The following is a 26912-nucleotide window of genomic DNA, read 5'->3' on the forward strand; positions in this document are numbered from 1 at the left end:
TGTACATTATAATAATCGATTAGAGAGAAAAATATTGTTTAGGTGTGTGGAAAAAAAAAAAAATCGTAATTTCAGTCAATAAAATAGAAAAATAGTTTACACGAATTCGGAAAGAAGGTAATAGTTAGGTTACACAGTTTTTTGTTATAGATACTTTAGATTGGTCTAACTACAATAAAATTTAAATTTGCTGTAAAAAATTGATTTTTAAATTAAAATTTATTAAAACTGCGGCCATATTAAATTTTGAAATGTAATTTCAATTCTTAATAACATCATATGTAAATATCCCAAGTGGAACCTAAAAAAAAAGAGCGAAACGCAAAAAAGTAAAATAAAAAAACTTTAGACGCAATAATTCTTTATCTGTCAAACTAAACACAAGACTAACCCAACAGAGAGAAAAAAAAACAAAAGCAGTTTTTTTGATTTAAAAAGTTTTATTAATTTTAAGTCGACTAAACTTTTTTTCACTTTCTAAAATTTAATTTTCAATGAAAGGGAAAGGTTGTAGCAATGGAATAACCTCCAAGTTATTGACGCACCTTAAATCATTAAAAAACAACAGCCCATTTTCCTTTGAAATATATTGTAGCATTTTTATTAAAAAATATTTGTACCTAATATTCATGGATATATGGATAAGTATACGAAATGAACAGAAAAACCCAGAAGCCATTTTGGAGAAAATGAACATTCTATCTACCCACTTATTCACCTACAAGTAACCAACCTGAATAGAACCTAATGAAAACCATTTTTCAAATATAAATTGTTGTTTTATATGTTTTTTTGTAAGCGTGGTAATACTTTTTCGAATTACTGGTGAAAAATTAAAACTGAATATTTTGTACAATTACAGTATCTATTCTTATTACATAGCAAAGTAAAAGAAAATATTAAAAAATAAAAATAAATAAATAGTGTTTAATTTAAATAAAAATAATTAGTAATAAGAAAGAGGTACATGTAGTAAGGACGAAGAGGGGGAACATTGTATATAAAAGACAACAGCAAGGGGGGTGAGGTAGCCGGAGGGAACGCCTGGTGAGTGTGTATGTACAAAATTAAATTGGATGTAGTAAAGACCGCGCTGAAAACATCCAAAGTCCTAAACTCCCTAAATTCATCGCTCTAAAGATCTTTCTATTCTAATAATTGGATGAATGAAACGTTTTAATCGTATAGTGTTATTTTCAATGTTTAAAAAACAATACTACAAATTTTTGTATTTTGATTTATTTTTATCACAATAACGTTCAAGGTAATTGATGGATTACTTCCTGATTGTGAATTATTATAGCCATAGTGTGCTGGTAAAGGTGTGAAGAAAATAAAATAAATACTTCAAAAGAGAAAACGACATATTTAATTAATATTAATAAAATTAATTAATTAATATAATATTAATACTTTATAATATAATATAATAATAAATAATAATATTAATTAATTAATATATTAATAGAAATATTAATTTAATTAATTAAATTAATATTTCTATTAATATCTCTTATTTAAGACAAATTTTCATTAAACTTTAATGAATATCTCAAAGAAATTATTGGACATTTAGATACATTTAATAAGATTAAAGAGAATCATTAAGCAGGTAGAGGTTTAAAAACATGTCAGTCAGAAATTCCCATAACTCTCCAAATAAAGGAATGGTAATAAAAACAGTAATAAAAAAACTGTTTTCAGTTCAAAATTACTTTTATAATAATAATAAATATTATGTATTTATTTTTAGGTGGTCTAATGTTAGTTCAATGTACTTCATACAAAGTTTTCTTCGAGATGTTTACGCACGAATATATCCAGTGAAATGGTCTTCCCATTTTAGGCATAGCCTATTCAAAATATTTTCCTAAAAAGCAATCATTGTTTATATTAGTCATCCTTAACTATTACCTATATTTTTGGTGCTTCAAATAATTAAACGTGAAAGTTGATTAAGTATTATACCAAAATTTTAGCGCTTTTTAGCCGGCTACTGCACTTGCGCAGTATTTCGTAGGTGATGATTACTGCTTTATATAACGGAAGATCTGAAAGCTAGGCTTTCGGCTATTTTCGGGAGTTGTCGGAAAGATGAGGTGCGCTTTAATCACCCCAGCTTTCGGCTATTTTCGGTAGTAGTCGGAAAGATGAGGCGCGCTTTAATCACCACAGCTTTCGGCTATTTTCGGGAGTCGTCGGAGAGATGAGGTGCGCTTTAATCACTCAGTTATATTTGTAATGCAACCTTAATAAGTGTAAATACTCTTTCCACTCTAGACTAGACTAAAAATTTGTTCAATTCCACTGAATATAAAGACTACTTTTTCATTTCTATTTTTTTTGGGGGGGGGGGCGCATCGACTGCCACGGTCATTAGCGCCCCCTATACTTACTTGGCTCTCGAAGCTTTTTTCAGCGTTCTATCTACCCACTGCCAGTGTTCCCCCGTTACAGACAAAACTGTCCATCACCAGAAATAAAGTATTAAACCAAAGCATTTAAATTTAATCAAGTTTTTAAATTCTAAATTACAGAAATTACGACTAGACTGGGCTACTGCGCAAATGCAGGAGGCTGTGTAATGCCCCAGCCTTTGTTTAACGTTACAATACTTAAACCGTTCAGGTGTACTCGTAATTGGGAGGCACAATTACGACTATCTGTTCGCAGTGCAGAAAACCTCGTTAATCAGAAAAATAATCTTCACTACCTCCATATTTATTTGTAGATAACATTGATGAGGATCAAGTCACCATTATTTTGTAATAATTTCGAAAGAGTAGTGTGATTGTGTTTCAGCCAGATTTATTTAAAATAATCCAATTATTAATGTTTGCTACAGGGCATTGATTTCAAAAGAAATTAGTAAAGTATAATTAGCTTTTGTAAAATTAATAATTAACTACAAGTTAACTTTGCCCAATTTTCCTCTAAAGCAATAAAACTTTTAGATTCTGAGAATTAATCCCAGCCCATCTTTTCTAACACAAAACAAAACAAAATTTCTGAGTAAACAAACATGTTTTAAAAATTTAACGTGGTCTAGTTAAGAATTTTAATTAAGAACATTTTGTAAGATTTAAGTAGATTTATTTGACAAGTTTGTTCCTAAGTAGATTGTTTGGTAAAGTTCAATTAATTTCAAAGAATTAACCAAGTTAAATTAAACTTGTTTTAGGCTTTACTTTTTATTGTACATTAAAAATCTTTTTAAATTAAAAAAAATCAAAATAAATTAATTATGTACTTTGTTAAAAAAGTTCATCTTAGAACTGAAACCTAACAGGAATGTAACAAAAAGATTTTTACACAATAAAAATAAAACGTGACTGGCCTATTTGATCAATATTGCGGCAGAGGGTCGCAGGGTCAAGACGTTTTAGACATGTTGCAGGAATATCTAGAATTAAATTTGAAAGGAAAATATCTTCACTAGGATTAGGATGGAAGAAAGATATTATGGAGTTTGCAGCATCTGGGACTTTACACCTAGGATGTTGGTAGTGGACCCAAATATAAGGGAACAACCATAATGCTACAAAGGATTTCAAAGAAATGGAGTAGCAGCATGAAAAGCTATGCGCTGGAAATAAGAATCTGAACATTAAAAAATGATTACGAGAAGTTGTAGTGGCGTTAGCAGTTAACTGAAATTAAAATTCAAATGATGTACTCAATAACTTTGATTTTCTAGGTTAATTCATAATGTGACAATGAACCAGCTTTGTGTAGGTCAAGAATTCACTTATTGGAAAGCCTTAACAACAGTTCATTTTTTTTTATTCCGAGACATTCAGCTGTAAGAAGCTCCTAGGGAGAGAAAAATGTGGATTCGAACCCGGGATCACCTCGTGGGAATCCAGAATACGCTAACAACTCAGCAAATCCCTTCTCTATTAACAACTAACATTATTACCATTATAGTTAATTGATTTTGGTGCCAGGATTCATTAATCCAGAAGTAAGAATAATGCCAATTTCAGTCATGATCATTTATTTTTGCTAAGCTTTCGACTCATCTTCATATAAGTTCATAGACAGACAGAACGGAAGATACACCAACCTCATGGCTGAAATTGGCATTATTCTTTTATTGCAAAAGAAAATTTGGATCATATCAATGAAAAAAATCCTAGATATTAAAACCACACAAATTGCCTGACACAACTGAAACGCTACTATGTTATTGACCTAAAGTTTGATTTCATTTAAAGAAAAACGGACTTTCTCCAAATATCAGAAGGAAATAGATTTTGATGACAGTACTTGATGACAAAAAAAAAAGATCACTTCCTCCTCATGGAATTTAAAATAATTTTTGACATTTCAAAAGTTGTTTTCTTCAAAAAGAAAGTTAATTCAAACAATTTAAACGAATATTTAAAACTAATAAATAGATGACCCAAATGGTAAACAAACGGCTAAATTAAAAATAAAACTTTTATACTCGACAAAAAAAAATTAATAATACCTTTAATAGACAACAAGTCTATTATGAAGAATTTTTGTTGTATTTAATTAAATTAATACAAACTGGTGAAATTCAATTTTATATTAAATATTTTCCTCATGAGAAGGGGCGCAATGTTATTTTAACATTAATACAATTAGTGACAAAGCTAGCGTTGTTCATGCCTCTCACTCTAGTCTATTTAATTCTATTTACAGATGAAATTCTAATTATATTTCTAATCTAGAGAATATTTTTTTATTTTCTTGTAGCTCGACTGATGTGTCTCAAGTAAATTCTAAGTTATTGAAGTTAATTTTCTCACAGTGATTAATAAGTTTATATTAATGAAGTTAGACACGATTTTTCACAAATTCTGAGTAATCCCCCCCAAAAAAATATTTTGACCAATCGGTTACTGTTCTGTGTTTATGTGTGAGTAGTATGTGGAGCAGCATAGATTCTACGAAGATGGGCCAAAATAATCATTTAAAATAAACTAGGCGTTTAGTTCAAATTCGTTTAGATTTCGCCAAGGGACCTAATTAATTAATTTTGAGATAAATTAACTGTTATCTAGTTTAGTGAAAATTAAATTAAAATCAATTTAATTAAATTAGTTTAAGTTTAATTAATTATTAAATTAACAACTTTTAAATTAAAATTAATTCATTTCTTGCAATTTTCTCGAAAATGACTCACGATTTTTTTTTATTTATTTAACAACGTAAGAAAAGTATTACAAAGTAAAATTTCAGTTCCACGGAATATTCCACATAAAATCCAGAGCCGTAAAAAAGTCTCCTTATTTGTCGGTAGCGGATTTTTTTTGTTATCCTTGACCGGCTTCGGACTTCCATCCATCATCAGCGGTTGACTGATCCATCTGGTGTAAAGAAATTGACTTTAACTATGTTTCCGCTCGTATTAAACTTACTCATTCGTTAGACTCAATTTAATAACATGCATGCTTCACAGAATGAAATCAGTGATATTATCCAACAATTCAGACGAAACCTCATTTTCAACCAATAATATTAAACTTTCAGTATATTAAAAATTAATATTAAACTCCCAAAAACTGGTCTAAGTAGTTAAGGTCTAATTTCACAAGATAGAGATTTTTCTGTAAATACTTCCGACATTAAATCAATTGCAGAAAACTAAAAGTTATCTAAATTAAAACTTATTACTCTTCTTCAAAATTAGCTAATAATTCCAGTCATAAACACAATATCGCAAATAAATGTACAAAATAAAAATAAATAATTATTTAATTTAAATGTAACTTAATTATAACTAATATAAAAACGTAATTTTAAATTTGTTTCTCAATTTTTACAATTCTAAATCCTAAGTTAATACAGTTTTCTTAAATTCAATAACCTACTTATATATAACCTCCTACGGTTATACTTTCCGTCTAAGTTTAGAGTTTATCTCCTAAATTATTAAAATGATTGTAGAAAAAAAAATTTAATGTTGCACACAAGACAGAAGAAATGTTTTTCCTTCCTCGTCTAGTAGCCCACACGAGCATAGCGAGCATCAAAATGGCTACCCGCTGAAGACTAGGCTAGATAATAGAATATTGGATTAACTCTAAGTTTAAAAAAAATGTAAAAATTTATAAACAAAATAAAAAAGACTAAAAAAAATTCTTTTTTTTTTTTAACAGATTGTTTATTTATATCGTACTTGAAATTGTTACTGGCAATGAGAAATAACCTTGTTACTAACTGGTTTCCAACAAACTGTTAGTTTTCTAAATTTATTTGATTTCAGAAAATATACTTTACTATCCAGTGAAGTTTCACAATATTGTGTTATTATTGGCTAGGATGTAAGAAGGTATTTCTGGGTTACAAACTGGGATTCTCAAACTGTCGAATAATATTTCGAATAAAACTGGTTTTGCTAATCTAAAATTGTAAACAAAAATTTGAAATTATTAAAAAAGAATTTATAAACTACTCCATCTAAAATTAATCCAAAAATTTAATTAATTTATTAAACTTTTCTTGAAAAGTTTTCTATTAATGAAACGTAATTAAGAGTAGGGAATATAACAGGCTTTATAACAGTAGCAAGAGTTATTTGTACATGTTTCATGAGATTTAATACATTACGGGTAATCGATTAATCTAAAAATTAAACTTGGTCATTAGGAACATATAAACTAGTGTTTTTTAAATTTCTACTGATTGAAATTTGACTTTTTTCACTAAATTCATAATAACAGGCTTACTATTTAACGATTGCAAAGGAAAACAAAATATTACAAGTAGAAAAATATGTCCATTATAAAATTAATGAAACGTCTAGGAGAACGACATGCTAGTAATAGTGATGGTGCCGAATGCTCAAGTGTAAAGAAGTATAAAAACTGCTAGAGAGATGTTCAGAAGTTAAGAAGAGCAGAAAAAGAATATAACAGGCTTTATAACAGTGGCAAGAGTTATTTGTACATATTTCATGAGATTTAATATATTACGGGCAACAATAAACATCACAGGAGAACCAAACAACTAACCGTGCTGAAAACATCTAACCACCACACTCGCACTGTTTTGCGCGCGTGTGTGTAGAGAGAGTGAATGTCATGGATACAATGTTATTATATAGAAGGTAAGCTTTATAAACTGCCCACTTACCTCTTTTACCAAAATACTAAAATCTTACCAACAAAAACAAATATAATAAGCACAGCTGAATGATTTAAATTTAACTATTCCTTTCTCTACAAATTTATTAAATATTTTTAATGATCCAGCAAAAAGAAAAGTTAATATACTTGAAAATATCACTGCTTATTTACATTAACCTAATAAATTTATTTTAGAAGAATAAAATGGCCATAATATTAAAGATGTTTATTGTAAACAATTTATGTTGGTTAACAAGTCGATTCTTTAAAATTCATTGTAAACAAATCATGCTTTCGTTTAATATTTTATTTAATAAAATAATCAGTCTCAGTCCAGAATTATTCTGAAAGAATAATGGATTAAACCAGGGGTGAGCAACCTTTTTAATCAATGGGCCAATTTAAATTTAAATTTTTTTTGGCGGGCCGCACATAGATTAACTCTTATTAATAATTTACGAAACTTCGTACGAAACGCATCGCGTCCGTATTGCATGTTTGAACAAGCCACCGACAAGTGTGTATCTCGTCACAAAAAAATCGCGCAGAAGCGGCGCGTTCGTATTGCATGTTTAAATACGTCGTCGACAAGTAACTCGCCATAAAAAAATATTTCGGTTTAGTATGTACTACCATTTTATTATAATTAATTTTATAACAATATATTGATGGGAGAAAGACGATAAAATAAATTCAATTTTAGAAATGCTTGGCGGGCCGCGTGTTGCTCATCCTTGGATTAAACTTCTGCTATGCCAAGAACTGCCAGATAACAGCATAAGGGCAGTTAACCGACTTTAAAAGGGCAACTATAAACACATAGGTATCTCTCCTATGGAAGAATTATGCAATTGGATCAATTTATTTTTCTATGCTTTGAATTTGGAGATAGAAGTCTTGAGAAAAGTATCGAATATCTTGGTTTTGGAAGTGTTAAATTCTTTCGAAGAAAAAAAGAGCAAGTTGAATATACTCTACTATTTAAAGTATTTCTTTTAAAATATTACTCATGCACAAAACAGAAACCCTTAAGCATGTACTAGATTTCATTAATCTCTTTTTTTTATTATTTTTACGAAAATGTTTTTACTGTTTATTAGCATATAACAGATCCACACGTCATGTAACCTCCCTCAGTCACTCAGCCATCAAATTTATTGTGAGACGGAAACATAGATAAAGTCAAAGTAATCAAACTCTGATGATACCGGTTAGGAATACCTAAAAACATAAACATAAAAAGTATTCAATGCAAAGATCATTGCATTAAATGACTTCCAAGTCAAAGAAAGTCTTGCGAATTACCATGGAGTAGCGTCGATTGTTGGTTCACACGAGGAGAGAGGCCACTGTCACAACTTCATAAGACATCCTGGCTAAAGAGAGTCAACGAATGAAACCACGTGTGATATCGAGTCTTTAACGAAGGCAGATTCAAAGCTAATCGGTACATTTAAATGCGAGATTTGGTGGGTCAGATCATAAAATGTTACTTTCAATCAGTGAACAACAACTTGCGGAGCTGTGTCGCCATCTTTAGCAAAACCTGGGAAGAGATATCACAATAGGATAACTATCACTTCATTCAAAGAATGCTCCATCATGTTGGAGAGAAAAGTTCAACATGGTAAAGTAAGCATTAATTAAACTTATTTAATTGTTACTATACTCTACCCTTTGTAATCATTCAACTGTTTACACTAGAGTAAGAAAACTGAGAAGGTTTCAAACTGCTTCTGGTTATAGTTATTCTTTTGATGAGTATGAAAATGAGCCAATATAATAAATGTAAACTGAAGAATTAGCACTGTTCCGTAGGACAGGATTGCACAAGTGTTGCCGTCAATAAGAACGATGTTACGAATAAATCAAGAAATTATTTAGTTGAGTTCACATTTTTAAGTAGGTGTCTAACAAAAAGGAGAATCATGGTAGCCATTATTAACGCAGCTGATTAAACTTAACAGGAGAGAGAGGAGTAAGATATTAAACGCTTCATTTATCTTCGTTAAGTGGATAACGTTCTACTTATCTTAAACCTACCTAAGAATTACGCTCTCGTGCAGATTTTAGAATCAGAAATTTTGTATGGAAATATTAAGCTTTCATGGATGCAAACTAATTTCTGCAAAACTCTAAGTTCCGGCAAGTAGCCGGAAATGTATTTTTTGCCAAATTAACCATATGTCAAATTAGAGTTATTTTTCTCGGACACAAATTTTAAGATATAAACAATAACTTTTGAGAAAATGAGGTTTGAACAATAATTTTGTGATTAGCTACAAAAGAACTAAACTGCAGCGCTCCTGGGGGAAATTAAGAGAAACTAGATCGTTATCTTAACAGTATAAATGAAATAAATTGAAACAGTATAAACAGCAATAAAAGAAATTATTAATTACTAATAGTACTAGACAACATTAAAAGATATTAACTATGTAAGATAAAACAAAAAAAGACTGAAACGAATCCAGCGATTATGAATTCAGAAATAGCCAGTAAAACCATTGCCACATAACTCATTTGTGATAAATCTGATTAGTAATGAAATACCAAGTACTAAATACTATAAATTCATTTGTGAACAATTATATCTATTATTAATAAAGTTCTACCTTCTTAAAATGAAATTTTTCTACCTTTTAAGAAGTAAGGTTCTCTTGATGGACCTCTGTTCACTGTAGGTCAAGCAGTGAAATTCCCATTTAAACTTATTTAACAATTCAACAATTTTACATGCAATTAATTGAATATCAAGCACTAAGAATAACTTAAATCACAAAACACAATTTATACTTGAAGTCATTGTCACAATATACTGCAAACTAACCGAAAAAAAAAAAAATTAAGACGAACTAAAACAATATGGAATCCGCCAACTGATCAACTGTTTCTTCGTAGATTAGAAGACATATTTAACAGTGTGACCAACTTAGTTTTGCAATATCAAGGTATTACTTTATTTAAGTTAGTAACTAACAACAACAAAATTAATTTAGCAGTGGCTTGAAGAATTAGTACTTACTTTGGTGACAGCTCTTTCTTGTTATTCCAGTTAAGGTTATCTTTATAAATGAAGTGCCTTTTTCGTTTTTATTAGTTAGTCCTGTTTTGATAACTTTTAGATTTTTGGGGCGTTTGAGTTTCAGTTGAAATTATTTATTCCTTTAATGATTTTGTAAGAAGTTTCTAGAAGGTTCGTTTTTTTTTTTGTTTTTTTTAGACTCGCCCATTAATAGACATTATACCATGTGCTCAGACTTTAATGTTGGATTGTTCTCAGTTGAGTTTTTTAATTTATGCATCTTGTTTGGAATTTTTTAAACTAAAAAATAAGGTAAGAGAAATAACAATTTCTTGCCTGCTCCAGAAGAGATATTTTAAAGGAGTACATTATTTATATACATATGTTTTTTATATTCTTATTTAAGAACTGCAGAGTTTTATAAATTTATACTATTATTCTTTTTTATTTATATAAAAAGACAACATTGTCCGTCACGTGAGTTGTAAGAAGCTTTTCGGAAGAGAAAATCTAAGAGCCCATACATGAAATATCAGCTTAGAAACCAATCCGCTAACCACTGATCTGATTTATTTATGATTTCCGGAATAGACTGAACAAACTATAATAAACTCGCTTACTAACACCTGAAACTACAGATTCTTCTAATTTCCTATCAATGTTTTTTCAAGAATAAAAGTTTTTAATAAAATAGGGTAAAAAGGGAGAGGATCAGCTATGCAGTTAGCATATTGGATTCTCACGCGGAGGTCCCGGGTTCGAATCCAGCTGCTGACCCTTGGATTTTCTCTTCCCAAGAGATATATCCTCTAATTATTGCAAATTTAAGATCACAGAACCGTAAACTGTTTTAACTATACATATAACTTGAACTGTGGTTTTCATTTAAGAACCAAAAAAATAAAATAATAAAAACTAAACTTTTTTTATTTTAATTCTTCACGAAATTCGTGCAGATATCGATAGTGGGGAGAACGGTTGTTGATTGGTCACACTTTCTCCTCTAATACTAAAATATTTTTCACGATTTTAATAATGTAGACATTACGAAGTCTCATTTCAGTGCTGAAGATGTACTAATTACAAATTAAATATGTAGCAAAAATTCCAAAATAAAAGAAAAACAACTTTTTCGGAAAATTGTACCTTTAAAAAAAAAATAACATCAACTGAGATAATAGAAATTTGTCCGAATGGTCACTTCAGATTTGTTTCAGTAAAATTCAGAATTAATGGTAATGTTGGGTGAAAAGATTAAAGTGTCTAAGAAATGAGGTAGGGTTAATTTTTCGAACTTAAGTCATCAATTTTTCGGCTTACTCTTAGACACAAAAACAAAATCGGTGCATGACTCATCATGATTTTTTCTGTAATCAAAAGTTATTGTAATTTTAATTTTTGAAGGAGCAATGAGATTATAAATTAGTGAACATTTCCTTAATTTAGTAATATATTTCTTTATTTGAGAGCAATATTTCATCAGCCATTTTTTATTTTTTTTATTAAGATAACAAAATGCAATCATTAAAAAGACCTCCCCTCTTTAGCGTGTTATTTTATACAAATACAAAATAAATAGTTTAAACATTTCTTTCAAATAAAATAAATTCAGTAGACCGAAGGGGAGAAAAAGTAAAATGAAATTTAAGAGTAGATTTGAAAAGAAAAAATAAAAAGTAAAATAAATAAAAAAAAAGAAACGTAGGGTCGGTAACGGCGGGCGAGCGGGACAAGGAACGAGAATGCAATCTATGGCCTAAGTTTGGTGGCGTCTTATTTTAGCGTTCACCAGTTACAGACCCCAGCAATTATTATGTTTTCAAGAACTTTAGAAAATCATTTAATACAAAATTCCCTACTTCTGAGAAGAATCAATTTCAATTTGTTTATTATTGAACCTTATTAAATTTACATTTGAATAAAGTTAATTGATTTTTCCCTAGGGGTTTTTTTTTTTTAAAAACAGAAACAAAAAGAAAAACAAAGCAAAAAATAAATTAATTTTTGAATTGTTTGATTGAAAAACAAAATGGAATATTCTGCACATGCGCACTCATTAATGATAATATAATCTAATCAAAAATAAAATTCCTAAATAAAGTGAAAATGGCGAATGAAAAAAATTGTTTGAAAATAAATTTCGCTTCAATTTACAAATTTTTTACTTTCTCTAATCTATACTTTCAATTAGAAAAAGTATTGTGACCTTTTCAAATATTCCATAGTGTATTAAAACTGGAAATATGCGATTTGGGGGGTCCCATGAGTCAAAAAAATGAGTTATAATAGAAATAATAATTGGTTTATGGATGTGATTTTTTTTTTTTCGAAATTGTAGGGCAAAACTAAAAACCAAATACTAAACTCTAAAGACTTTTACAGAACTCTCAAAAAATCATTTTTCTCCAAAAAAAAATGTTTAATAAAAACTCAACTAATTTAAAAAATTATAGCAAGTTAAACATTAAATTTAAATATCCACTTTTAATATGTTGAAATTGAGGTTAGATAACCAGTGCTAGACAACAGTAGACATTAAATTCAATTGTTTTTCGGTCAAACCCTACGAACAGTAAACAAATTCTTTTGAAACTAAACTGAAAAATCAACCTCTAATGATGTTTGATAATCTGAAACCAGACAGAATCTAGAAAAACATGCATTCTACGAAGGATAAAATGAGTAATAACAATAATAATATGGCTAAAAGGAATGCCCTTCTACAATACAATGTTCACGATAAAAAAAAAAAATTCTAACAAGTTTGTATACTAAATAGATATTGTTGATTAAATACCGAAGAAGTTATTTAATGACAGGAAAACTAAATAAAAATGAGAGAATTACAATAATTAAACCAGAGAACTAATACAATTCGGGATTAAGATGGTAAATAACGGTAGAATGTAAGACTGAATAGTCGAACTATATTAGTCATTTTGGATAACTTTTTCTTCGATTAAGAGATAACAATAAAATATAAAAAAAAAATTAATATTTTCCATTTTATATGCAAAAAAAATATATGCAAATATGTATTCTGAATAATACATTATTATTTATTGAATAGAATATGGCTAAAAGATAAAAAAACAAAAAAAAAGATTTGTTTCATAAAATCTATATAGTATAAAATACATAACCCTTTATTACCCCTCAATGCAAAGGGATATATATACCCTTGGGTAGATCGGAGGGAAAATGTGCGCGAATTCAAAGTGCCGTCAAAATCTCCAGCACAGTTCTCTCTTGTCCCTATTGTGCTGCTATAGAGAGCGCACAGAAGAAATAAAGGAAACAGTCAATATACAAAGGCACACACGGGCTAACTATAAAAGCAAAATTATAAAACAAATTAAGAAAATAAAGGAATTTATTTAAAATTAATAGTAATTATCAAATTAAATTTTAAGTTAATTATGTTATTATTATTGAAATGATATTCTAATCTTCAGATTCTTATTAAATATTTTATCTATTTAAAAAAATTAATTACGTAGTACTAAAATAAAAAGAATGAATTAAACATCCATTTAAAATTAAATTTTTTTAAATTATTAAACTAATTAACCAAATGTAGGATTAAAAAAAATTATAAAAATATTTTCTCTGCAATGCAGATATTGATTTTTTAAAAATTAAAATACAAAAAAAATTAAATTTATATATTTTTGTTTATCTATAGAAAACAGAAAATATTTATTGAACATAATTAATTATATAAAAAAAATATAAATAAAATAATCAATTTATTTAGTCTCTGTAAATAATACAACATAAACGTTGGGCTACGCTTGCGTAATATTAAATCTATTTAACTGAGCATACTTAGAGATTTCCCCCTCTCCACAGAACTTCGCCTACCTACGTGTAATCAGAAAAAAGGGAAAAAACTTTCACAAAAATTTGTAACAGTTTTTTTTTTAAAAAAAAAGAGGAATAACAATTTTAAGAAATTAATTTAACTTTACAAAAATTAGTATTTTTAATATTTATTTAATTAATATTAACTAATTTTATTACACTAAATATATATATTTTTTTATTTTTAATGAAATTCAAGGATAACAAGTCTGCTTTTTATTTTGTTAAAAGCAAAAGTGAAGACATTGAGAAAATCTAAACTTATTTTTTGTGATTTTATTTATACAAATTTAATTGTACTTTATGTTCCTGTTTTTAATTTTTTTAAAAGAATGTTATGAATAAAAAAATTATATTTTCTGAATTATGATAAAAATAATTTTTTTTTTTTTTGAAAATGACTCACCTCTCCATGCATATCAGTTCGTCCGTCAGGAGTACTTTCAGGAAGTATGTACAATCTTAGGCTTGCCAACGTTTGTTCATTATTCTTATCTTCCCATAACAATTGTAATTCACCAATACTAATTAAATCTGAATCAGTCCATAATTTAACGAAAAAAAATTCACTTAACGCCAATATATTTGTTTTACCGTTTTTATTATATTTTAAAGCTTTATAAAATATATATGGACCGTGTTCGCCACATGGCGCACCGATTAATTTAAAATCCATTGTTTTTTTTCACAAACTATTATAAAAAAAATTGAATATTTTTTTCGCGGTTTCTTTTTTATCACTAACAAAAACAAAAAAAGTGGGGGGCACCCCTTCTAAAGGGGATGATGTTTTTGAGACGGCATTATCTGGACGCACTTAGGGAGCGCGCCGAGCAGCACGCACACACAACAGCCCATACAAGAAGTGGGAAAAAAACAAAAACCAAAAAAAAAAAACCACACTGTCAATATCAAAAATTGAATATTTCATAAACAAATTTATAAAAAATTACCAAAACTTGACAAAATCATTGGAAATATATTAAAAAAACATTATGCAAATTTTCATTAAAAAATTCCATCTAGAACCCCGAAAAAAATTAGAAAAATCAGAGAGCTGAAATAGCACGCCACTAGCACATCCACTTTGTATTTACTCTAATTATGTGACGTCACCGATACTGCTCAGTACCCATAATGCTTTGGAAGCAAAACAACGGACTAGAGTGGGGACAAATGGTCCCCTGTTTGCTTCTAATGGCCATATTTTCACTTTTTTTTTTTAAGTTACTGTGTTTACTCTTAGTTTAGATTATACCATTGCTTAAGTGTCAGGTTTAATATAAATTCTTCATTATGGTAAGTTTTATTAATATTTTCATAAACGTGGGAATTTACTGCCTTTGAAGTTTAAATTCCATTTTTAACCTCCAAACTTGAAACCTACTGGCGAATGAATTCTATAATAAACTTTCATTCGATATAATGCCCAATTCACTAATGTTAACAACATAAAAAATACAATGAAGATGCCCATTTACCTTTTCACCTCTAGTAATAAATGTTAATAACTGATGATTTCATTCATAATACCGTTTTGATTGCTACCAATTTTCTGGTTATTAAGTTACAGTTTGGTTTCATTTACCTAAAAAAATTGTTAAACAGTATGTTATGTCATTTGTGATTGGAAAGAGTACACGATTTAAGCGGTTACGTATTTCTATTTTAAAATAAGTGTAAGAGATGAAAATCAGTGATATTTCTGCCCGCTTTAAAGTATTTTAATAATTCATTTAATTAACAATAATAATTATTACTTTTTTAAAGACTATATGTTCTCAAATAAATGTGTATTTTACTTAAAGAACCTTGAAATTGTTAGCTTACTCTTTGGGCAGTAAACCTTGTGTCTAAAAACATATTGTGATCTGTTTTTTTTTTACTCTAGAATATGATACAAGTCTGAAAATAAGATTTTGAAGAGCCGTCGAAATTGTTGACTTCTCCTTTTCGTAATGTCGCTGTTTTCATCCGTATAAAACTTAGTTCTCTACATTGAGCAGGGTTATACCAAGATACTGAAAATTATATTTAAATGAATATTAAAGTGCTGGCTTATTACTAGATAATAAGATTGATCGATACCCAGATGATTTATGATTATCCGATTTTTAGTCTCCTTTCTTTCAACTGTCATCTAGAGTACATCGATCTCGAAAGATGTAATTGCTTTATAAAATAAAAATGACAATTTTATATTGCGAGAAGTAAGAATGCCCAATGTAAAAATGTAAAATTAGTGATGTTCATTTTACTGTTAAAATGAGGAGTAAGAAATTTTTAGGAAAGATATTAATATGACATTTAAATTAATTTAACATAAATACAAAAGTGTAACATTTTTTATTTATTTTTAATTTTTCATCATAAGAAAGCTTTTATAAAAACATACATTTTCAGTAAACAACTGATTCTAATTTTAAATAATTTACAATTTCTTTTCAACAAAACATAAAAATATAAGCATCTGAAATAAATGTTTATTTTAAATTACATCAGAAAAAGAATTTATCCATCTTATAAAAATAATATCTGGACTATCACAATTTTAATAAAAACAATTCTTTCAAAAAAGAAAGAAAAAATCCACAAATGTTACAATACAAAATTCATAAATAAATTCAGTAATTATTCAGTGTAGATCTTGGGAACGCTAGAATAATTAAGTAAATTAATATCACTTTTTAAAATTAAAGGAAGTTAAAATACAAATGATTAAATTATTTATACTCACAAAAGTATTAAAATTTCTCTTTACTTTTAATAGTTATATTCAAATTTAAAGTTTAATTTTCTCATATGGTTATCTATCCAATCTCTGAATTGAGCTACATTCACATAAACAGCCGGAGTTTCGTTGCCACATCCAATACCCCAAGCTACGATACCAACTTGCTGGTATTGATAGTCTCTTCCTGGTATTGGACATACTAAAGGGCTTCCTCCATCACCCTAAAAAACAAAATAAAAAATCATTAAGTTCTGTGAATTGTTTTAAATTCATCTAAGAGGGATTAGTTTCATCTCATCGTTGGCACCAAATTGGAAAAATAATTTTGTTTATATTTTTTTTCAGATATTAAAAAGCAGAAGGAGCATTCTCGCTAAGTTTGGGACCTAAATCTGTGGCAATGTCTTTAAAAAATAATAACATGAAATTCTCAAAAAAATTTGGGACCATATATCTATGAAGATGAAACAGGTTTAAAACACTTCTGTCGATATTTATTCCATATATTTTGAAAATTACATTTTTTTTTCATTCATAGTTTAAAGTTAGTCAAAATTGTTACAGAACTCAGAAGGCTGCATATTATGAGTAAAACCTAGTAATGATACTCTTAATTTGGATTCCTTCATTAGATTACAAACAATAAGTAGTTTCCAAAATGCAGAAGGCCTAAATAAATATTAACATCACATTCTGCTTTCTTTGATAAAAGAAAAAGGAGCATTTTATATTAGAAAACCATAAGTGCCTCTAAAAAAATTAATAAATATATTTCGTTCTAAGAATTTAAATCCGAAATTTTTTTAAAAAAGGAATGTATTTTACGAAAATGGAGAAATTACATTGATAATTTGATTTAAAATAGTCCTAAAGAGAACTCACTCTGGACAAGAAGCAAGTAATTAAACATTTTTAATAAATTTTGAATAGATTTGTTTTAATATCTTGGTAAGGTAAATTTAAATTTTGGTAGTTTGAAACATAATTTTTTTATTTATTTATTCATTTCAGAATAAGTTTGAATTATCAACATAACTGCAACAAACTTTTACAACATTTGGACAAAATAATGGAAAATAATAATGAAGAAAATCAAGTTTTGTGAATAGACTTAGAAGAACTAATAGATGAAAAGTATACGAAATATGAAGTGATGAAACAATGATGGTACATTTAATGAAATTTCGTGCATTTTTATGTCTAAATATTATTTCACTTTAGGATATTTCTTTTTTTTTTAAATAAAAACTTTTAAAAAATAGTTATTAAATTTGTATAAGTTCCTCATCTATGGTTTAAATACCATAAAGCAGACTTTGTTAATATAAGTACCAAGGACCAAGACAAAACTGTAGCCTAACTTTATCATTTATTAGTACACGTTTGTCTTTGTTAAAATAAGTTAGTAGGAAATCTATCAAGAAAATGCTAAACAAGGTGTAATGGCAGTATAGACACCTCTTTTCACCAAAACTTCTGATCATTCATTCTGGATGTGAATATAGGTTATACAGGACTTGGAAAGGTTACAAACAAATATTTTGTTGAGAAAGTTTAGTTTACTACAATAAAAATGACTTATTCAAGTTGTCCCTAGATTTTTTGTTTAAAGTTTAGGTTAAAAAATTTAGCAGGCCAATTTAAATGTAGATTATTTTTTTCTCCCTTGAAAACCCCCCCTTTTCGCTAGCTATGCGAAACAATGGATGCAATTATCAAACTGAAAACTAAAATTATCTTTAGATGTTGGTTTCCAAAAATATTTTTTTCTTAAAAGAATTTCTTTGAGGGCTTTCCTGACGTTCTTTCATCTACAACTTGGTCTAATATTTTGCCTGTTAATTACCAATTTGATGCAATTTGTAAAAATTAATCAAAGCGCATATTGAAACGCGAGTGGTATGGTATAAAGATCATTACCGTTCTTGCAACTAAAAGAAACTAATGAAATTCTGCATATTATGATTCAAGGAACTGGTCGCGGCAGGGTGAAGCTCTGATTGAGACAGTTTTTCGTATTGAGCTTGTGATTCAGCGAATTTTTAGCTGCTATTAACTTTTTTGGAGGTTATAATGTTCAGTGTCTTTTGAAATTAAGTGTAATCGGATTACATGTTTATTAATAATAATTTTTAAGAAATTATTTAAACTTTTTGAATTCTACCAGTATCTTAATAAACGTTTTATTTACGTTAATAGTTATTAATGGTAATTAATAGCTGAGCGATGAGCGTTCGCACGATAAAAGTGGTATGTCGATGTGCGCCTTGTTACTCTTTTTTTTACAAGATTTTATTATTATCACTATTACTTCGTTAAATAAATAAAAATAAAATAGAGTTATCTTTCAAGGTTATGTTAATTACATATCCAACTCATTTCAATTCCTTCAAATCCAAATCCTACACATGGAACAACACAACGGATGGGCTCTAAATGCTTTGAACTCACTGAGATACTCAAGTGTCTGGAAACCAATCACTAACGAAAAAATATTGTGAGATATCGGTGCTTCTTTTATAAAAATACCAGGAAATAAAAATAAAATAAGCATTTTTTTTTTTTTTGAAGATTTGCTTTTAAAGAAGCATTATTAAGCTTATTTTTTCCTTACCGAAATAACTTCAGTGAAATTTTGATTTAATCTTGCTCATTCCCTGCTAAGATAATAACTGAAAAAAACTTTATATTTTGATACTGAATTTAAATTACTAAAGTATTAAAACATACCTTGCATGTATCTTTGCCTACTACACCGCCGGCGCACACAAAACTATCATGTAATCTAAAGTAAGGTCCTAATCGTGTCTTCCTTAATTCGGCCTCACATTTATCTCTAGGCACCATTGGTAAATCTACTCTTTTCAGAATGACCTGATAATGTCCTTCTTTACCTGTAAATAGGTATACTTTTGTTCATTAAAAATTTAAAAGGTTTTAAATTAAGGATAAAATTACAATTCTTTATAGTATTATAAAAAAGTCGCCAGCGATAAGCACAATTTTAAAAATAATACAAACCATAAAAATACGATTTAAAGATTAAAGAGGAAACTCTAAAGCAACTAAATCTACTTATTAATTATAACTTTAACATGAGAGACAATTTTGTACACTTGTTAAAGATAACTGTTTTCAGAACAATCTAAAAATAAATGAAAGGATTTGCCCAAATGTTAGAAATTGGTGAGAAGTAGTAAAACCAGTTTTGTCAGAGGCTTGCATTCTATTAATTTATGGACAAAAATGACAAATGTTATTATGTTTTCTTTATGAATGTTTTCTACCATGCTATTACGAGTAAGCACATAATAAGCATTTTTTTTTTACACCTAAAAAGACGACCTCGAAATCAGAGACAGATTTTAAGGCCTTTTCTGGCATTATGTGTGCTCATAAAAAGTATCTAATATGAAAAATTGTTTAGCTTCAATACTTATGAGAAAATAGACACTTTTATCGTCCACCATATTGCTTAAAAAATATTTATGACAACCTTAAAAGTTTTTTTGTGTGTTTGTTTTAAGAAAAACCCTGATCATGCTTTGTGATTTTCTACAAATTCTACCTTATTTATTAAAATTGAAAAGTTTATTTACTAAAAGAAATTTTTTCCATACACTGCACCATGCTATAAAAATCAATCATTAAAATAGGACAAAATTCAGAAGGATTTGGAAAACATGCTAAAATTATTGCTCTTAGACATCCCACAATGCCAGTAAATGAATAAATTTAGTCTGCAAAGACACTGTATTATTTTGTATTCCACTGTGTTAACTAGAAACTTAATATTCATATTTAAAAAGCGAAGTAATAAAAGTTTCAAAGCTTCCTTCCAAGCAATATTGCAAGGTAATCTTTTTTTAAATCTTCAAAAAAATTAATGCATACCTGGCACTGTGGGTGTTGCAGTAGGGATTGAGGTAGGAGGTGCAAAGCTACTGGTAGCGGGCTCAGTTTCTTTAGATATAAAAGGTGTATTATTATCCGCAGTGTTTTTATTTTTTTCTTTAGGGTTCAATTGATGAATCAATTCTTCAGTTTTTGATTTAATGAATTCTGCCTTTTTTTCTAATAATCCTGTAATTCCTTGTAGAATTCCTTTGCCGAAATTCTGATTTTGATCGTTTTGTTTCTTTTGTTGGTCGACAATACCTTCCCTCATACCATCTACAAAACTTTGTTGTTGATGCCTTTGATTTTGTAAACCTTGTAAGAAACCTCCAATAATGTTTGGCTGTTGTTGTCTTTGCTGTTGAAAACCTTGGAAAAGTCCTTGGCCAAAAAAGCTTGGCTGTGAAGAGGGTAGTTGGTGTCCACCAACACCTTGAAACAATCCTTGTCCAAAATTCCGTTGTTGGCGTTGTTGCCAGCCATTTTGGAAAGCTTGTTGCGAATTTTGTAGAGGAGCGTTGCGCCTACTTGTGAGGAATCTTACTCCTAAATCGTCGTCATTGCCAGGTGTAGGTACTTTATTTTTTTCGCTATTTTTACTTTCTGATAACATCGACAGCAATAAGGTATGTTATAATATAATTATTATTGAAAACCAGAACTTAATAAATATATTTTGGATCTGTAAGGTGTAAGAAGAATAAAAAAAAATGCAACTTAATGATTTTATAGAGAATGCACCACCAAGTTTTATCACATTCATTCATAGTTTGTGCATTCAGATTCCGAGCTACAGCTAAAAGCGTCTTCACAGCTTTTAACCAAATTTTTTTTAATGTTTAAAAGAGTATTGAGGTTTGACATTAAATTTAAATTTACTAATAAAAAGAAAGATATACATGTCTTTAAAAAAAAAGCAGAACAACGTTTCCATTTAGATTCGACATTAAAAAATAGTAGTTCTAAATTTCACATATTGAGTAGGTTAAGCATAAACACCTCCTTTAATTCCACCTAATAATGTATCTCTAACTTATTATTATTATCTTTAAATTATTTTCAAATATTACGTAGGATAATTGATTTCTCTGGTAATATCTGAACATTGCAACAAGTGAAAAGGAAGTTTTAGAGATTGTGTCGGAATGAATTACAAAAAAAGTATTTTAATCAACAGACTTGGAATGAGAAATAAATTTGATTAAAATAATATATATATGTATTTTGCAAAACGTTTAAAATAATGTTAAGGAATTGAACGTCTAATCAGAAGAGGTTTTTATAAAAATTATTCGATCTCTAGTTAAAGGATTGTGTTCATTGAACAGAAAATCATAGAATTGAACATCATTCTTAGAAAAAAAAATCTTTATTCACCACTAGTTGAAATCTGGAGAAATTAAAAATTGGTTTATTCTATTGAATGTGTGTATATAAACAAAAATATAAACCCTTGCTTATGGCATAAATACAAACTAGTTAATTTCTTACTTTGTTCAAATATATTTCGCACTATATTGTAATTCTGTATTCAAATTTTCTACATTGAATTTATAATTAAAATAATCGTTCTGAGATAGATCTTTTATAATGTGAGAAGTCTGTTACTTAGATTAAACACTAAGAGCAGTTTCTACCGTTAATTTTAAAAGCAGTTAAAAATAAATAAGAATCTTCATCAGAAAATTTTATTTGTCTATCAAATGCAATACTTTTAATCATTTCATAATTAAGCTCTAATATAGAGTGTTACAATCCTAACCCTTAGCAGTGTCATTCCAAGTAAACGAAAATAAAAAATTATTTTCCCTCAAGCATTGCAAGTATTGTATAACATCTCACGTTATATAAAATTACTAATTAATGTAATTTTTACGTTTTGGTACTTGATGTACTAATTATGAAAGACTTAATGTTTCCGGTTTTGAGTTCTACAAATTATGGTCAAGTTATAATTTAGAAGCAAGCCTCCCAAAGGTTCTCAGGTCCTCCTAAAATATACTTTTTCAAGTATAAAACGCCACATCGACAAGGAAGAAATTTATCTTGCAGTCGTGAGATAATGTAAAAAATTAAAGGTTACTTTTTGACTGAAATAATTGTTTAAGAGGTGGAAAAAAACCTTAATTTTCTATCCAACAAGCAGTACTTACCAAAAACATCTTTGCCCCAACCACTTGCGTAGCATTCATTATTAAGTATAACGTCACCTTGTAATGGTAAACAAGTAATATCTACATTATCAGCGAATTCAATTGGATCACGTAGTATCAACAGGGCGACATCATTGTGTAATGCTCCAGAATAATACTTTTCATGAGTAATCATTTGTGCCACTTGTCTGTCTTGGTGTGGATATAATTCATTACTAGTCTGAGTATCCCATTCGCCAACTCTCACTTTAAGTGTTTCAACAGCTTTTCTGAGGATAAAAAAACAGATTAGATTATTCAGAATGAAATAACGATAATAACAAAGAAGAAGGTAGCTGAGCGGTTAGAGGCGAGACCTTAACATCTAGTATCCCACAAGTTCGGTCAGTCAAAGCAACTAACTATACAGAATCAATGCTGCGTTGTGGAAGAAGGTCAACCATTTGGTTTTACAAATGACCATTTGTAATTTTTACCATAAATGTATAAGATCTATTTTTGTAAAAATTAACATAAAATATTATAAACCGCCGGTCCAAAAAAAGATATCTAATTCACTCATTTGACCTACTGCACTTTCACGAGAACACGGATTCGTTCTCAAGCCATATAGATAGACACTTTAATACTAAATATATTCCGAAAGTACATTACCTAGTCTAAAGTTATCTATTTAACCCGTAGATACGTTAAAAACAACATTAGTAACATAAGTCTTTCCTGGAATAGAGTCATCAAAGGATCTAGTGTGTTGCTTTGTGGACTGACAGAACTAGTGGGATACTGGAAGCCTAAGCTGCTTTCATCATTTGCATTGAATCTAATGGAAGGACTATCACCAGAAAGTAAGAGATCATAATTTGGTATCCATCCAGGCAAAGATAATGACAAAGAATCTTCAGTATCCTTACCATCTTCTGTCGGCACAATCGATCAACAATCACTTCACGATCGACTTGTTGGCCAAGCCTACTCTAGAGCGCAGACTCTTGTACACATCTATACGCAGACCTTTAATGACTTACGCTTGTCCCTTATGGAAGGAAGCTATTTAGAATTAATAAAAAGCAATTTTTCCAAAATATAGTGCTCCTTAGGAGAACTGATCATAAGGAATGAAAAATTCAAGGAAATGAAATCTTTAGAGCTGGACAACACAGATATTTGCGCAGAACCTGAGTACCACGGAGGCTAACACAACACTGCTAATACGAGAGAAAAAGACAGTTAAAACCTAAACTTCAATAAGGCTTACTCTCAGACTTAAGCTACAACCAGTAATAATCTTTATTATTTACAAGTTGTCAATTATTTTGTTTTGTTTTATTGTACTTTTTAACTAAGAAACAGATTGCAGAGTAATAAAAAGATATTTTGTTCAACTGAATTCCAATATTCCAGGCTACCCATCTGAATTTACAGATATAAGAGAATGTATAAGAGAAAAGACATTTTTAATTACAAGAGCTATTTTTTCTATTAAAAATTAAGTATTACATTACAACAAAAAATTTATTGATCTCCATTGGAGGCCTTAGTTTGCAATACGGGACATGCTTGCTAAATATGATAATCTAAAATTAGCAGATGGATCTTGCAAGTACTGTATAAAGAGATAGGAATCAGAGAAGAAGTATCGTAGTTCATTTGGAAGTCCCAATTGCCAATGTTAAATCCTCGAATTTTATTCCGATTGAATGGGTAGGTCAGGAAGAAGGCCATTATTCGTTGTCTAAATTAAAGGGATGTTAGGGAGTTAGCCTAGGTTTGCCAAATAGCCAATAACCTAATCAATTATAATAAATATAAAAGAGGATTATACTTAGTGTTCACATAGCAAAGAGATGGATTTTTGGAACAATGCACTCAAAGTATTAAGTAACGAGAGAAGAAATATATTGGCATTTAATACAGTAAATTCAATTCAATATTTCAAAAAAGGGAGCAGAATAATGCTAATACCAAAATTTAAATATATAAGTACAAGTAAAGATTACAAACAGAGGCCATAACCTTTGACCACAGGACGAGATTGCATGATGGGAAAACAAGATAATTTATACTGAATACGTTACTAAAAATACCCAAGATATGACACCAAATCGAAATAAAATGGATATGCTTTCTTTATTGGCTCGAAATTCTCAAGAGAATTCATTCTATTAAATTTACAATAAACCGTAAGAAGGTTCCCAATGGATAATATTTGGATTTAGCAAATTTCATTAGAATAACTAGTAACCGATCACATATTTTATCATTTAGTCTTTTTCAATTCGTGATAGTATAAAATTCATTGAATCTCTGAGAAACCACACTAAATATCAACTGTTTTGCTTGACAGCTTCCTTATCGTTTCTTTATGAATGTGAACTCAATCAAATTCTAACAATACTGAAATAGAGTTTTGGAATCAAAGATTAGATTGAAAAACCTTTAAAACATCCATAAAAATCAATCTTTTGTTAGTCCAAACACTTCAAAAATAAGTTCTTGAGTATTTCCCTGTTGATACTTAAGAGGGGATTGTTGTAAACTATAATTAAATTAACTATACTTAACTATAATTTACAAAAACTTGTAAATATATAACAGTCTTACCCAATAACACAGTGTGCGGCTGTTAACACTACCTGTTCATGTATTAAAGAACCACCACATTGATAAATATTCAGTTTAGAACTATCATCAAGTATATCTTCTTTCAATACAGCGACCTGCAACAATAAATTCTAATTTAATACTTTAGGGATAACATGAAGGATTACAATGAGAAAATTAAAACATGATTTTCGCCTTTATCAGTATTTTTATTGATAATTTCAATTATTTATGGAGAATTAAAGTCAGTTAGAACTTCAAATCTGAGAGCTGTGATTGAGTGAGCTAACGTAAATGTGCATGTGAATAGAATAATTGTATTATGATGGATCCAGCAAATGCCGTATTAAAAACCTGGAGTTTTACATCCTTTTTCGCCAGGTTTTCTCGTTCTTCACAGAAGCAATTGCTAAATTGCAATCGATAAATAACATTAAACTCCTTAAAATTAAAATTCAATTTCAGTTTTTCGCGAAACTTAAAAACAAAAACAAAAAATCCTTAAACATTTATAATAACTTGACCAATTGCATTTGCAATATCTGTCTGGGAAAATCGTGAGTATTACCATAAAGTGAGCACAAAGATTTAAATCTTACCATCCATGGAAATTCACCAAACTGAGCTTCATTGTTGACATTGCCAGTTATCCTAAAACCAACACCATCCACATTCCTTTTACCACATCCTAGACGTCCATGTGGTTTTGGTTTAATAGCATTTTCTGGTTCCAATGGTTCTCCACAGCATACGTCCATATAATTTTCACATTGATCGGCTCTTATCCTAAACAATGTAATAAAACAATATTATTAGTTTTTTTTTTTACAAGAGTATAACAACCAAAATAGAGAATTATGTTTATTTAAGTCAGATAAAATAATAGATCGTGTTCTAAATTGCGCAAATTTGTTGAGATTTCATTCTCAGAAACTATTGGGGGGAAGAACCTATGGGTTCTTCGTCAGAATTCTACATTCTACCCTTATTAAAACCCTCTCATTGCGAGTCGAAGGGCAGATGAATCTTAATCTATGAAAGACTTTCATAGTACTTATTCATTATGGCAAAACGTTTTTTTAAAGTGAAAGAATTCTCCAATCAAATCATGAAAATAAAGACCCTAAATGGTTCTATGTTTGCGTTTTCCTTTTTATTTATTTAAAACTTAAATTAAAATTAACTTATTTATAAAAATTTTCTTTTAAAAATTATTCACCCCTTTTTTTTTCTCTCAACAAATTTTGTATAAATTGATACCAACTCATCAAAATATAAGCTTTAAAATGATTTTTAATTTTTTAACCATTTTAAGGAATCAACTAATCGTAGTTTAGAGGATGTATGTGGTTTCTAATGATCGCAGATAGGCAAGCATTTGAACGCAGTCCTTCATTATTCTCATATCTTTGGTATTTGAAAGAATGTATTGTGAATAGATAGCGGCTACGTTTTACAAAAGCCATCAGTAGAACTAGATCTCATAATGAGTTGGCGAATATAGGTATAAATGGATTTTTAAAGCTATTAATCTTTAA

The 26912-nt window shown here is 28.9% G+C and overlaps 2 protein-coding genes and 1 long non-coding RNA gene across 8 annotated transcripts in view; 1 reads left to right on the forward strand and 2 right to left on the reverse strand.

The window, feature by feature from the left end:
- The window catches only part of LOC141460113 (AT-rich interactive domain-containing protein 5B-like), a 207283-nt gene extending 192182 nt beyond the window's left edge, over window positions 1–15101 (reverse strand). Inside the window, exon 1 of one of the 3 annotated variants that reach the window (XM_074139786.1) lies at window positions 14396–15101. In XM_074139786.1, coding sequence (XP_073995887.1) covers window positions 14396–14665 — 270 coding nt within the window. In that variant the 5' untranslated portion in view covers window positions 14666–15101. Of the gene's footprint in view, window positions 1–9739; window positions 9975–14395 lie in introns of those variants that run through there. The other 2 variants (XM_074139787.1, XM_074139789.1) reach the window with 2 other exon arrangements.
- Window positions 15102–15135: 34 nt separating this feature from the next.
- On the forward strand, window positions 15136–19618 carry LOC141460122 (uncharacterized). 3 transcript variants are annotated; one of them, XR_012461742.1, is made up of 4 exons: window positions 15136–15288; window positions 17069–17194; window positions 17269–17621; window positions 17735–19618. It is a non-coding gene; the product is annotated as an uncharacterized lncRNA (long non-coding RNA). The 3 variants fall into 3 exon arrangements; XR_012461743.1 differs by having other exon boundaries at window positions 17273–17621; XR_012461741.1 differs by having other exon boundaries at window positions 17288–17621.
- LOC141460117 (phenoloxidase-activating factor 2-like) overlaps window positions 16317–26912 on the reverse strand; it is a 32627-nt gene continuing 22031 nt past the window's right edge. Inside the window, exons 3-9 of one of the 2 annotated variants that reach the window (XM_074139804.1) lie at window positions 25974–26160; window positions 25375–25490; window positions 22774–23042; window positions 20618–21223; window positions 19454–19617; window positions 16727–16944; window positions 16317–16645 (exon numbers count right to left, since the gene is read on the reverse strand). In XM_074139804.1, the coding sequence (XP_073995905.1) occupies window positions 16753–16944; window positions 19454–19617; window positions 20618–21223; window positions 22774–23042; window positions 25375–25490; window positions 25974–26160 (1534 nt within the window). In that variant the 3' untranslated portion in view covers window positions 16317–16645; window positions 16727–16752. The remainder of the gene's footprint in view (window positions 16646–16726; window positions 16945–19453; window positions 19618–20617; window positions 21224–22773; window positions 23043–25374; window positions 25491–25973; window positions 26161–26912) is intronic. The other variant, XM_074139805.1, reaches the window with a different exon arrangement.

This window comes from Rhodnius prolixus, unplaced genomic scaffold (assembly GCF_049639745.1).
Source record: "Rhodnius prolixus isolate KJV_2025 unplaced genomic scaffold, Rpr scaffold_6, whole genome shotgun sequence".
NCBI classification, from domain to species: Eukaryota; Metazoa; Arthropoda; class Insecta; order Hemiptera; family Reduviidae; genus Rhodnius; species Rhodnius prolixus.